Raw genomic sequence first — 13,758 nt, 5'->3', positions numbered from 1 at the left:
ACAGAGTTCAAATTTAGTGACCAGGCATTTGGAAGACGTGACAAGTGGATGCTGTCGCGATATGGGCCTGCGTATACGAGGACTTGATCGCATACTCTTTAATTGTAGCCCGATACGGTTAGCAAGACCTATTGCCCTAGAAAGAAAGCTGTGAAAAACGACTCCAATGATTTTCTTGTAATAGCCCCGTCACACCAGATTTGTGAACTAACGGCTAAAGTACTAGATCTCAGTCAAACGTGACTAAAACATAGTCCCTAGAAAATTACTAACTTAAAAGCACGCGACCTCATACCGCGAGGTTTTTACCCTTTTACAGCGTCTTTGCCACGCTTGTACTGAGCTTCAAGGAGATGTTACAACTCTTGCCGTATTTCGATCTCATGACGTTATCAATGCGTTTTAGAACAGATCGTCGAACCATGACGATTGTTTGAAACACATCCAAAATAAACGCCCTGAATCGGCGACAATTGCATGATTTTCGAAGTGTCCTATAATTTACAAATACCACGCTGATGGTGACCTATTATACACTCTGAACCAATTTATCTTCAAAGTATTTCTAGTGTTACGAGGCCTTAATTTGTACACACAGTAGGCTTCATAGCGTACCAATTCATCCATTTGTTCTAATACAAAATTAAGGCTTGTGTTTTAGACAAAAGAACAAGAATTGTCAACTGTAAACTGAACATATAAGAGATGAGAAAGTAACCTGATCTTGAAATTGTGAATTTAATTGTTTGTATGAACATAATAGGGCTATAGAATACTAAAACAGTAAAGAAGAAACAGTTAGACGGAAATTTGGAGATGAAATGAGGCAGTGGGATTTTAATTAAATTATTTAGTCTCTCCATAAGCTAATTGTGTAAACAGGATATTACTCCCTCTTGTCAAACACTTGACAAAGACTCAGAAGAAAGACAATTTCCAAATGTCGCAATGAAGAGTAACAGAGAGCCTGACAAAAGCAGTTATACATCATACTTCATATATCCTGTTAAAATATTTTCTGTTTCACTGAACAGACAACTGAAAGTAGTTTCAAAATAGAATTTTGTTATGGATATTGAATTGCTTTCACAATTTAACTTTAGAACTTTGTTTTAGAGAAGAAAAAACATTAAAACGTAAAGTATGTTGTAAATAAACAGGTTTAATGTGAGTCAATATAGTGCCAGAATCCGCCATTGTGTTATAATTAGGTTGAACGTTTTATTTAAATACATTTCACCAAGGCTGACTAATGGTGCACAAATTTCAATCTGATCTCTTTTAAATCTCATAACAAATTTCATCATGCATTACAATGTCTGGTGTAATCACGACATGATCAAATCTAAACCTATATTTATTGATTACATTTTACAATTGCATATTCTTTATCCAATCAATATCTGCTCGTTTCAGACTTTCATACAAAACTTGGGCAATTCAACCAAGTATTCTATCCTTTTAAATACCCACATCTTCTTTTATGGATACGTAAGTTGTATTGTGGGCATCCGGTGTTCATCTCTCTATTAATAGTTTTTGTAACTAGATCAAATGTATCTCCACCCTACGTCAATACTTAAATAGACCAGTATCTGAGATGAGATTATTTTCGCCTTTAAATCTAATTTCATATTTTCTTAGAAAGACCCCCACACATTTTGAACTATAATCTATGTAATCCAATAAGTCACAGGAACAAAATATAGTGCTCAATCAATTTTAAAGCGATATATAAAATTTACTAATCCAATAAGACTCATGTATCGAATAAAATATGTCGTCCACAGCTTTGAAATTTGTACTGTAAATAAAGTACGTATTGGCAATGTCATAGTAAAACTGCCTAAAAAGTATGCCCAATGCCAAGTATTAAGGGTACAGTTTGGAAAATTAAATTCAGCCCAAAAGGATTATCTGGAGTGAAACAACATTAAAGGAATTTTAGGAGGTTTTTAAATCTTCTTGTGTTTATAGGGGGCAATGTTAGCATCCATTTCCAACATTCCAATATTCAATCAAACGTTTGTGATTTCTGCAATTCCAAACTTTTTTTTATGACGTCACTACCTCAAAGAACCCAAAGCTTTGAAAGACCCTGGAATGGTATTAGTAGATTTTTCGATAGTGATAGTTCGATAGTCATCAAACGCTTTGTTTTAGTGGAATTTCTGGAACTACAGACGTCTGACCAACAGTGTCCCCATTGCACATAAAAAGTTAAGAAAACATCTTTACAATCCCTTAAATTCTAGGCATTAACTTAAAATGTTGTCTATAGAGTCGACCTGTAAATAGGACTTTGGTTTGTATCAATTACATTCAAAATCATTACCGGAATATTAGTAAAAATACTTATTGCCAATAATATTGATTTATTCCTTTGTTTAGTTCTCAATGTTTCTTGATTATTGTTACTATTAATTCTCAAATGGACAAATGACAATTTTATTCTATGTTTATTCTGGGAGTGATTTCTATTTTACGGGTTCATGAAGCGAACTATTGAACTTCCGAGATGAGTTTTTTCTATAAAAGGCGATATTAGTAGTTAAGTAAACTATCAAGGCCAGAATGAACAGTCTACAATCACCTCTTCTTAAAGGGACAGTGTAGCTAGACAATCTATTTCAAAGAATAGTATAACCAGTATAAATGTGTAGTATAGATAATTTTATTAAGGGATTACATAGATATTTAGTTAAAAATAGAACATTTTGTTACTCAAAGTCCAGACAACTGACCTATTTTAGCTTACAGACATTTAGTATCCATGGTTGCTTTTAAATAACGGTTTACAGCAGTAAATATACATGCATCTTTCAATTCAGAGTCATTGTGACAGACCAGATGGTGAGGATAGTAATAAATTTTAATTGGTTTTAGAAGCTTTACGTCTAACTGCTATTGTCTAATCTTGCATTCATGGTCAAATTTGAATTGTTTGAAAGTCCTGTGGAAATGGTCATTAGCGTCGGTTCACAGACAATTCAAGAGTGCAAAGCAAGGCAAGGTGCAGAATAGAAACCAAAGAACGGGGGTATACGAGTTGTGATCAAAGAATAAGACTAGTATATAAGGTAATCGATAGAACAAAACATGATATTTCAATCATATTATATAGATGAGATATTAATATGTAGAGTATTGTACCATGTTTTCTGGCACTGTATTTGTTGATATATACAGAGCGGTTTCTGGCTTCGTATACCTTTATTAATCACTACAGTCATGTTGATTTAGTGAAGTGAGCCAGTTGGAACTCTGTCATTACAATTTTTCTAATCTAAATAGCAGATCATTGCACTCTGTTCGCGTAAGTTTTTGCACATCATCAAAAGAGAGTAGATTCAGCAATAATACAATGATTATTGTTCGACACTTCCAAGTTACAAACCAATTTGTTTGATAATACCATTTTGATTATAATCTTTTACTACAGCCATGAACACTGGGATTTAGTTACCTGATCACCTCATGTTGGATAATTCAGCTTGTACATATTTCAGGAACGTCTTTGTTTCAGCGTTTTTACCAATTGGCATATAAAATCCCAATGTACGATATAGTCGTGTGTGCCTATGTAGTAATCAGCTACGAATGAATTCCCATACCCTGACCGTGTAGTCCCTGGTCAATTTGTCATGGTTTACCTAGAGCATGATAGCATGTGTATAAACTATAACCACTCCTATGATTCCATAGCGTGATATGTTTTCAGGTGCGTTCTTCCATGCTTCATTGTTCCTGATATTACTAACAGACTGTTCATGTATAAAACACCATGAAAGTTTTACATTTTATATGAGCTGTTTAATCTGATGACACCTGTTATCGATGGGACGTCTTCATGTTCGCATTTTATTGTGGTTTTCATCCTTGATCTTCTGATTTATTAAGGATGTTATGAATTTTTTACAAGGTAAAACCAAATTAAGACTTTAATACTGGTTAATAGATTAATTCATCGTGTGTCAACCTCATATAATTCGTGACTTTCGACTTACTTTGAAAATTTCATAAGATATCGAAAATAATTTAGTAAATGACGTATGTATCAATCTGTTAAAATTCCTATACGGACGTCCTGATACTTCAGGCAATCCATGTAATTACATAGCTTAAACAACTTAAACAACAACAGTTTTTTTTCCTTCAAATTAGCACCGAAAACGCTACCTATAGTATGGATTTTTAGGAAAAACTATTTTGCATAGCTTTTCGCAAAGAAATGGGCCTGTTTCTTAAAATGTTCTAATAATTGATGCATGCTTTAATTCATACCAAGCAGATCTGGTACGAAAGGGACTGAATAGTTGCAAGACGTATATGAAAAGAGGTTATATTATATAATATGAGAGAAATGCAGTTGCGAGCCCTTTTCTTACTACTAATATAATTTGTTGAAAATTACATCACAAATTTTTTATTGGCGTCCGCAAAAGGATTGTTCTCGATTGAATCTAATCAATTTCCTGTTATTTGTTGCAAACACAGAAATTTGATTGTGGGAAAATCCGTTCATCACTATTAAATCATTATGGTGTCTTGCTCATTTGCCATATAGATTGTTTCCAGCCTATGCTTTCATCTGAATTACACGTATTTTAATGGAATAGCATAAACCTAAAGTGCAAACTGCTCATATTTATCTTTAAATTCCAATATAAATAAAGAAATAACAATTTTGAATTTTTTTTAACTTTGATGCAGGAAAATGCAGATAGTCGTTCGGTATGGAAAGCAACCAAGTAATCGTTAACTATCTTTCAAAAGAATCGGAAAAGAGTAGGCTAATGGGGTTGTCCAGGCAAATTTTCTCAAAATTGCACACTGCACGATAGTGTCTGTGATAATCAAAATAACCAGGTGTATAAAAGTAGGACTGATTTAAATCAAACTCCTTTTCATTTGTAACTAAATTGTCTTCCAGTATTCATGTTCAAATTAATTTTCAATAATTATTTTTCATCATATAGTTTTATTATGTACTATGTATTATTTATATTGTATATTTAAAGATTTCAATGCAATCCAAATGTTGTAATCTTTGTTGAAATTGGGATTTAATCCACTTTAAAAAAATATAGTTTCTTTGTGAGAGTTTGATCATCTTGTTTGATTTATTTCTACAGGAATAAGGTGCTTTTAAAGACATGCCAAACGTTACTGCAAAGGTGGACTGTGGGATAAGTGCATTTTCAATAAAACAAAACCATAATAAGTGTAAACTATCTGAGGTGTCATATGGCATTATTATTAACATTATGATGACAAAATAGGAAATTGTTATCCTATTGTTCGTCACCGGTGCTCACTCAGATGATAGGATGATCATCCGTGTGCTACATCTAGTAAATACTAGATACAGATGGTCGCTTATTCTACTTTCCAAGCTTGCTTCAGTTAAGGACGTTCATCCAAGATAATGACAAAATTTAGATCATCCTTTTTAATATGGAAGTATTCGTTGTTCGTCTTGAATGAATATGGATCAATGGAAATTCCTAGATACATTTTTTTATCTCCCTTGAAAATATTAAACATGCAACTATCTGAAAATTATTATCTGTAAATATATAATAGACCTTAACAAGTACCATGGTATTGAAATAGCAAAACTCGTTGTGTACTTCTTTATTCTTGGAATTCATCGTCATATACAAATACAAAAAATATACATTCACCAAATACAGGAATATTTACAGAACTGAATAAATCTTGCATACCTCACATTGATATACAATTAAAATAAAATGTCAAATTATATACATGTACAGTGCTTCTAGAAAAACTTCGCCAACGATCATAATATTACTTCTAGTGTATTTCCTTTCTTTACAGTTTCAAATCAATTTTGATTCAAGTACACATATTAATTTGAAGATATGGTGTATTTAGAACTTCAAAGCTACTACAGCCTAAAAGCGGAAAATCTTGACACTAACAATATATAGCATTTAGTGCTTTCGAAGGTAATTAGAAAATTAAAAATGAAAACTTGGACATCAAAGGACCGTACCATTGTGTTATTTTCAGGTAACTCAAACAATGTGTTTTCTAAAAGTCACACTTTTTTTAGTAGCAAGTTCATATTTTTTACCTTGAAGTAAAGAGAAATAGAGAGGTTTGATTCTATACAGATTTGCCCATAGCAACAGCTAATGCAGTTGTGTTTTGACCATTATCTGATGTCAAAACGGGAATAGTGTAGCTTAAAGACCCAACAATAATTATTAAATAAATAACAAAAAATATTCTATCCAGTATCAAAGCTATTGCCTTCCATTCCTTCATTAGCATTTCTTTACGATCGCGTTCAAATAATCTTCTACGATTTTGTTTAATAAAATCTCGTAATTCACACAGTTGTTTATCAATAGCGAATAATGGACCACCAGTTTTAGCCAGATCTTTTTGAAGATGAACTAACATTTCCGTTGAGGCCATTGGATCCGGATTCCATTTATCCGCTTGAAGGTCTTGTATACTGCCACCGGTAGTTATATTCTTAACAGCCTTTATATTCCGTAGTGGACTAACCAAGGAATCCATTAGTAGAATTTTAGCAACGTAATTAAACAGGCCCTGAAAAGCAAAATTTTATTTTCAAACGATGAATTAATAATAAAAATCTAATTAAAATCTCACCTGCTGTATTAATCAATAGTTGAACTGAGAGTATTTATATCCTATATCTAAAAAATTTCAATAAATGAAAATGAAAGTCTATTGAAAACATTTTATGCCAAAATCAATGTCAATGAACATAAACACACAATTGTGACTATCACCCTTACCGGTACAGAAATATCGGCTTAGTTGCATGATGTTAACATATATTGTCACAATCGTGTTCATCAAGGTTATTTTCTCAGTATATATGCATTAATATATCTAGAGGTACACAATATTCTATTAGCATGGTCTCTGGTCGGCTTTTATTCCAGACAGTAACTTTTCGTCTGTATTTATCAATCTGTTGCTAAGATATAATAATAGTACCTATTGAATATTTCAATCAAATGTTTGTCTGATGAGATGAATAAGTATCTAAATATCATTGTCAAAGTTATGTACACTTGCTGTAAACTTGCTTTTTATTTATGGCCATATCAGGATATATGTAAAAGGATGAATGAATCAATGAATGTACTCACACTGCGGAATGGTTCTGGAAAGTGAGATCGGGTTGCACCATAATGATTCAGATTCACAACCATAACGTTAAGAAAGGATGACAGAGTTATGATGATCATGTTCAAACAATAATATGTACCTGGAAATATTAAATATTTTAAGTAAGTTAAAGGTATTGCCAAGGAACAATTCTTACTAGATCTATAACTGAATTCAAAAAGTCACGAAAATATGATTGGATCTGGAAAGCAGATGAAAGAAGCTGGGAATTGAACATACCACGGAAAATATATTTTGAAAGCTGGGACATAACTCGGGAAATTATAAAATAATACTTAAATAACCATTGTCCAGGAATTTAAAAAAAGACATACAAAATCCACCAAAAATAAAACATGAAACAATAATCAATAAAAAAATTGTCAATGATCCGAAGACTTTCAATCAGATGCGAAAAAAACTGAAGGTCATTCATAAAATCTTCATCGATTATTACTATATTCGCGCGATTTTAGAACTTTATATTTATATTAAAAAATACTAGTAAAAGTAAGAACATACGTGTTTTGGATTGAGGTCATGATGGCCTGGACAGGTTTGTTAGAAAAATTTGATGAAAGATGAAATCATTTGAAAAAAAAATCACCTGTCACATGATTCAGACAGTTCTACTTTGAGAATTCCTTTTGATAAAGCAACTTCTAAATATAATCGAAATATAGGCAAGAAACCATAACGGGCTTTCAAAATTGTTTCCATTTTTATAATCCGAAAACATGTTGAAACTCCCTAGAGATTTAAGATAAATAGAATTGTAATAGAGTAACAGACTGGTATTTTATTTTCAGATTAGAAGTTACTCTAAATCCTATGGGATGAAAGAAATAGTCTTAATATGTAAATGCCACAATAGGGTTATTTATAAACCCATTACTGTATGACTATAGTACCAATCTTCGAAAGGTGATAAATTTGTCATTTCTTCCTACTTGGCTTAATCCAGATTGTACTGCAACTATAAATTTAATGAATTACTGCATGACTTACCTAATAGAGGCATAGTATCTGTACCGGGTGGTAAGTTCTTCTCTAAAATTTTCAACAACACGAAAAAAGCAATGAATTCTGTTAACCCTGAAGATATAATGAAAATTATTAGTAATACATTGTCAATATTGTATTATAGCACGATGAAGGCTGCACAGACTTTGGATAACTTGCGTTAAAAGTAATGCAAAGGTCGTGCAAAGTAACGGACCATATTTAAAAATTGACAAAACTTTCGCTTGCATCCGTTTTTCGGTGAATAATAGGCATTTTCTTTTGCCATATTATTTGCTTTTTTAAAATAATACAATGCTGACTGAAAAAGTCGTTCTCACCTGGACTCTAGACATCAATGGAAAGAAGACAGTTAGATCAAGAAGGTCACTTTTCAGATAGAGAATCAAGCGACTAAAAGACACTTAATTAGTTTAACTTAATTTAGATCTGATAAATGAAGATCCCACTCATTCCTACTTTGGGATTAATAGATTGGATATTGAGACTGTATCCCTGTATCTTATATACAAAAACGACAAAAAAGATAGTAGTGGTTCATTAAAGACAGAGAATTGATTGGCTTTTTTGTACAGATAATTTAAAAGAGATATTAATTACCTAATTGCATTTTAGCTGGTGATTCAGGTGGAATCCAGAATAACACTAAGGTAATAGATGTTAATAACACACATGGTAAAATTAATATATAATTATATAGTGTAGCTCGTCTTTGAAATATTAAATTATAAGTTATGTCTACGAATGGTGAAGGGCAGCAGGTATAATACTCGGTATTTTTAACACCGGGTACATCTATGATCTGCCAAGCATTACTCTCGATATATTCTGTTAAATCGATGTAGTTTCTATCTTCATAGAATTCTATATCTAATTCAGCCCCGTTATATGTCCAGGAGCCAAATTTTAACGAACAGTTTTGAACATCAAATGGGAATTTATAAACATCTATTAAACAGGAACTTCGATAAACAACTTGTGGCATCCATTGTATATCACCTGTATGATAAAATACACACAGGGGTTTTCGATGTTCTTCTAAACGTAGATCAGCACTGGAAAATAGTAAATAAAACTTCAAAATAAATCACAGTTTTTGACATAAAGAACTATTTTTCGTTTATTTAGGATTATATTCTAAATTATGGTGGTTAAGATAAGTTGATTAAAACAGTTGTAAAAATCATTTAAAAATAAAACAACCATACGTACTATGGTAAGAGCAAAAAAGATCTTACTAATTATATAGTTTAATATCCGGTAACCATATTTTATCATAAGGTATTCTAACTTTCTCCACTCCACCATAATCTTCCTTATTCCAATGTATATGATCATCTTTCCACCACTGAAATTAGACATAAAAAGTACATAGAAAGGAATATGAACTAAACAGTCCTGGGAACTATTGTTTACATACTATTTCACTCTCTATGATTTGAAGGAATTAGGGTGTTCGTTTTGTTGATTCAGTTAGAGATGGATCAAATCGGGTTACTACAATGTGTTTTGAATTGTAATACAATACTGATGTTTTTGTTTTGTGTTGATTTCCCATTGTTTTATTGGCATCTAATCTTGATAACGGCTAACGGTTGTAACTTGTAAAATTGTTCTATTCTTCGTTGCATCTGTTTAATCAATCGGTTCTTGTTTGCCAAAAATGTAATTTGAATGAAGAGAAACACTAGAGAAAATTAAGTTTCTCTCTTGACATTAAATGAAGACGAAGATTAACCATGGTAACCTGTTTGTTTGTAAGGTGTATAACATAGACACATATTCTTATTAACTTTGAATTTTTATTCATTTGAAGATGGAATAGTTTGTTTTATATTATAACAATTTATATATATTCTTTGACAAGTTTATTTATCTTGACAGGATGTATATAAAATAAGAATAGATAAACCTCATATTTGTGAATATTTACTTAAGATCTGAAAAATTTCTTAATAAAATGGCATGTTAACATTAACCTTAACACAAAAGAAAAGCAGGAACCGATGACATTTTAAAGATAAAGTGCTTTATTTATCCATTAGCCAATCTTGTAATAAAATCAGTCATTTGGAAATCATTATTTTACAATATATTTTCTGTCTATCATCTTGATGTGTATTTAACAGTTGTAAGGTACGGAACCAACATTCTTCTATTGTCTTAAAATAATATTGATCTAATACTGGTATAGGCTCCTGTTAGCGCCGGACAATTCCTACATATCTCTTAAGATTGATTCCATGCATTAACAGTTTGAGGTTTTAATACCAAGTCTTAAGGGTGCTCTTCTGCAGAAGAATCTGAGAAATAAGTTAATATTAAATGCGTATGGTATTCTATATTATGATATCATTTTCAAGCTTGATTTGTATAAAATAACAACTTGTCAAATCAACAGTTATTCATATGATGAGGATCTCCTGTGCTAAATTTATCTGTAGTAGACATCTATTTATTTCAATTTCATATACAGTGGCGGCGGCAGTGTGGGTACAGAAAAGTAACACCACAATTGTAACCCCACTTTATTTTCAACAAATCTAAATGTCAACCTTTTGTGTCCAAAATATGTGTCAGAATGCACAAAATCAATTCATTTTTACTTAAATTTTCTAGAAAGAACCCTCTTAGACGCTCCATTAGAGGCTTGCGACTATGACACCATCACAGAGTAGCCAAAATTTGAATTCAGCCTCAGATATTACAGTACTCTGTTTCCAGATCCCACAAAATATGTTTCTCTATTACTCTGTCTTCAATACTGAACTGTACTGACATTGAAATTCTGATTTGAGGTTTTATGGGTTCCAGATTTTCTTTGATTTGGATTCAAGCATTCAAATGACTAAATATCAAATATTGATCTGGCGTAAAATTGCATATTCATATTCACTTCATCATCAAATAAGTCCAATATGAAACGAGTTGGAAAATATCTGACAATCTGTCAATTTATTGTCATGGCATGCCAATTGATTATCATCTTTGTCATACATAAAGCCTATAATATCATACTTAGCTATAAATCTTCGGATACTATTACAGTTTTAAATAGAGTATACGAAGCGTATTCTATATTAATGTATCAACGTTACCGTATCAATGCCATAAAAACATGCAAGTTTTTAAAAATATATATGTACAAAAAGTTATCATTAAGAAAACTCATGAGGGTATGTGATGCCGAGTTGATGAACCCATTGGTAAACGATGAGTATTTAAGTTATTAACATCCAATTACACTGCAATTCATTTTCTCACTAATGTCTTAATCGCCAACATTTTGTATATTATTTCACAGAATATCTTAATTGAGATAACTAATCCAATTACTACCTACTACCCACCTATTTTCTTTGTAAAATATCACTAGTAAATTAAGAGGTTAATAAATGTATATGTATTATTTTCATCAAGTAGTTTTTGCTGTCTTTTGCAATTATATTTTACAGTGTAGTGATTTTAAAACAAAAACCACATTGAATATAGCAAGTGTTATGCCCTTTGGCAACAATGTAAATGGTAAAGTAGTATAAAGTTGTTTTAACCACTGTCTGCGTCTTAAGTAATTATTGTGTAGTGTAAGATTATAGACGTATTGGAAGTAAGAATGGGATTGGTAAGGCAATTAGTAAGATCATGTCTTAAAATCACTCAGTAATATCTCCACTTCCTCAATAAATCATGATTATTAAGAAAGATACCGCTATAAAAGGTTAGGAAGGGTTGTATACAGACTCAGTAAGAAATTATGTTACTCACGTATTGATCCCAAATATTTAAGCTCAAAACTTGATTTTTTTCATCGAGGTCCATGATCTGTGTCAACTGGATACTAAAATATACTGTGAGGGTGTCATTATATTTCTTCACTGGTCGACCATATTTTCCTCTTCTTTCATACGCATGGATAATCTTTTTGACCAGTTTGTCTTCATCTGAGAGTGATTCTACGGTTCCTTTTAAGGCGGCTGTAATAAAAAAATCTTTTAAGGTCTACTGAAAAGACATGAAATTGGAAGAAAAAAAGAATCAATGCTACAATGTTAGGTTATCGGAAGAAAATAATGATTATTTACGTTAATAGTTCCAAATTTCTTTCAGGAATGGCTAATTCTCTTTTGTCGATACCGCCTAATTTAATATATTGTTCGTACGTTTACCAAACCTTTTATTAAAACTAACAAAACACACAGAACTTGGCAACTAATTTCCTAGTTAATGCCCGAAAGAGATCAACCGACATGTTCTGTTCCAATTTTTCTTTAGTTTCTGTCGCTGAAAATAACTCTTCAGAGAATGGTTGTAACCTTTTGAAGAATCGTTTAACAATAAATCACGTACCTACACGATTTTGTCCTGAAAGTTCAGTTCGTTTAATCCATCCATTGACCATGATGTCTTACTTTAAGAATTACTTTACAACTTGAAGTTGAGTAAACTTAAAATTTGATGCTTTCAGTACTGTCACTAAATTACTCCGCTTTTATGAAGTATGTAGATTAAATCTACCCAGGAGAGTTGGAAATTAAATTGGATTTGCTTTTCGAAATTGTCAACAATCACGGCCAGACTGTATGACAAACGTGACAACTTAGATTTTCCTATACTTAATTTTCCTTTCATGTACAGTAATATACCACAATTACCAGCTTATGGAGTATACATTTCACAACTCACCCGCTATGCTAGAGCCTTCTATTTTTGAGGACTTTCTAGCTAAAAGTCGAGTATTAACTTTGAAATTGCTGAAATCATGTAGAGTTGGCAGAATTGTCTTGATTGTGTGGATTTTTATCAGTATTAATATTAACGTAATAATTCTTAGTGTTCCCAAAATATATGAACATTATTATTCAAAGGATCGATAATAAAGGAGCGCCAGGGACAAACTGATAAATCATAGCATATAAAGTTCTGTAGTGAAAACATGATAACACTTAAGGACTAAGATCAACTTAACGATATGGAGAAGAAAACAGAATCATCGATCATTACATCAGAAATCAGGTTAACCAACTACACCATTTAAATGTGAATATCATGGTAGTATGTTGAAGTCAGGAGATAGACAGACCAATTAATCAAACTCAACTTCTCAATTTGTCACAGTCATCTCATTCTTTTTCTATCTACTTATTCCAGCTATTGGTAGATAACCTAGCTTCTAACCGCGTCTAAGCTCCGTTTAATTAATTTTATTCATCCGTGCTGTTAACTTCCTCTACTCGAGTTAAAAATAGCTTCTATATATCGATAGAAATAAAGAGAATCTGAAAGCTATTGTATCCGGTGTCGAGTTAAAGAACTGTCAGATTACATGTCGATGTTAGTTTTTTTCCCTTCCAGAACCAGACAAATTAAAAGTTCAAGACTACCATTCGTGACAAGAATACAATAAAAGATGGCATTATTTCCTAATCACTTCGACTTTTTTATTCTTTTCCCACAAACTTTGTCACCTGCTCCTTATCACTAAACATTTTTTGAAGTTACCTACCTTAATTCTACACCTAACCTGCTTGCGTCTAGCTCAGCGTTATAGATTCTAAG

General features: G+C 31.9%; 1 protein-coding gene across 1 annotated transcript; it reads right to left on the bottom strand.

The window, feature by feature from the left end:
* Positions 1–6,135: 6,135 nt before the first annotated feature.
* LOTGIDRAFT_161901 (hypothetical protein) lies at positions 6,136–12,601 on the bottom strand (the record flags this gene model as incomplete). Its single annotated transcript, XM_009057786.1, has 7 exons — positions 6,136–6,588; positions 7,161–7,279; positions 8,188–8,274; positions 8,803–9,257; positions 9,441–9,550; positions 11,968–12,176; positions 12,550–12,601. The coding sequence occupies 7 exons, from the start codon at positions 12,599–12,601 to the stop codon at positions 6,136–6,138; spliced, it is 1,485 nt and encodes a 494-aa protein (XP_009056034.1).
* Between the last annotated feature and the right edge of the window lie 1,157 nt (positions 12,602–13,758).

This window comes from Lottia gigantea (assembly GCF_000327385.1).
Source record: "Lottia gigantea unplaced genomic scaffold LOTGIsca_31, whole genome shotgun sequence".
In the NCBI taxonomy this organism is placed as follows: Eukaryota; Metazoa; Mollusca; class Gastropoda; family Lottiidae; genus Lottia; species Lottia gigantea.
This window is presented reverse-complemented; position numbering and strand designations above follow the sequence as displayed.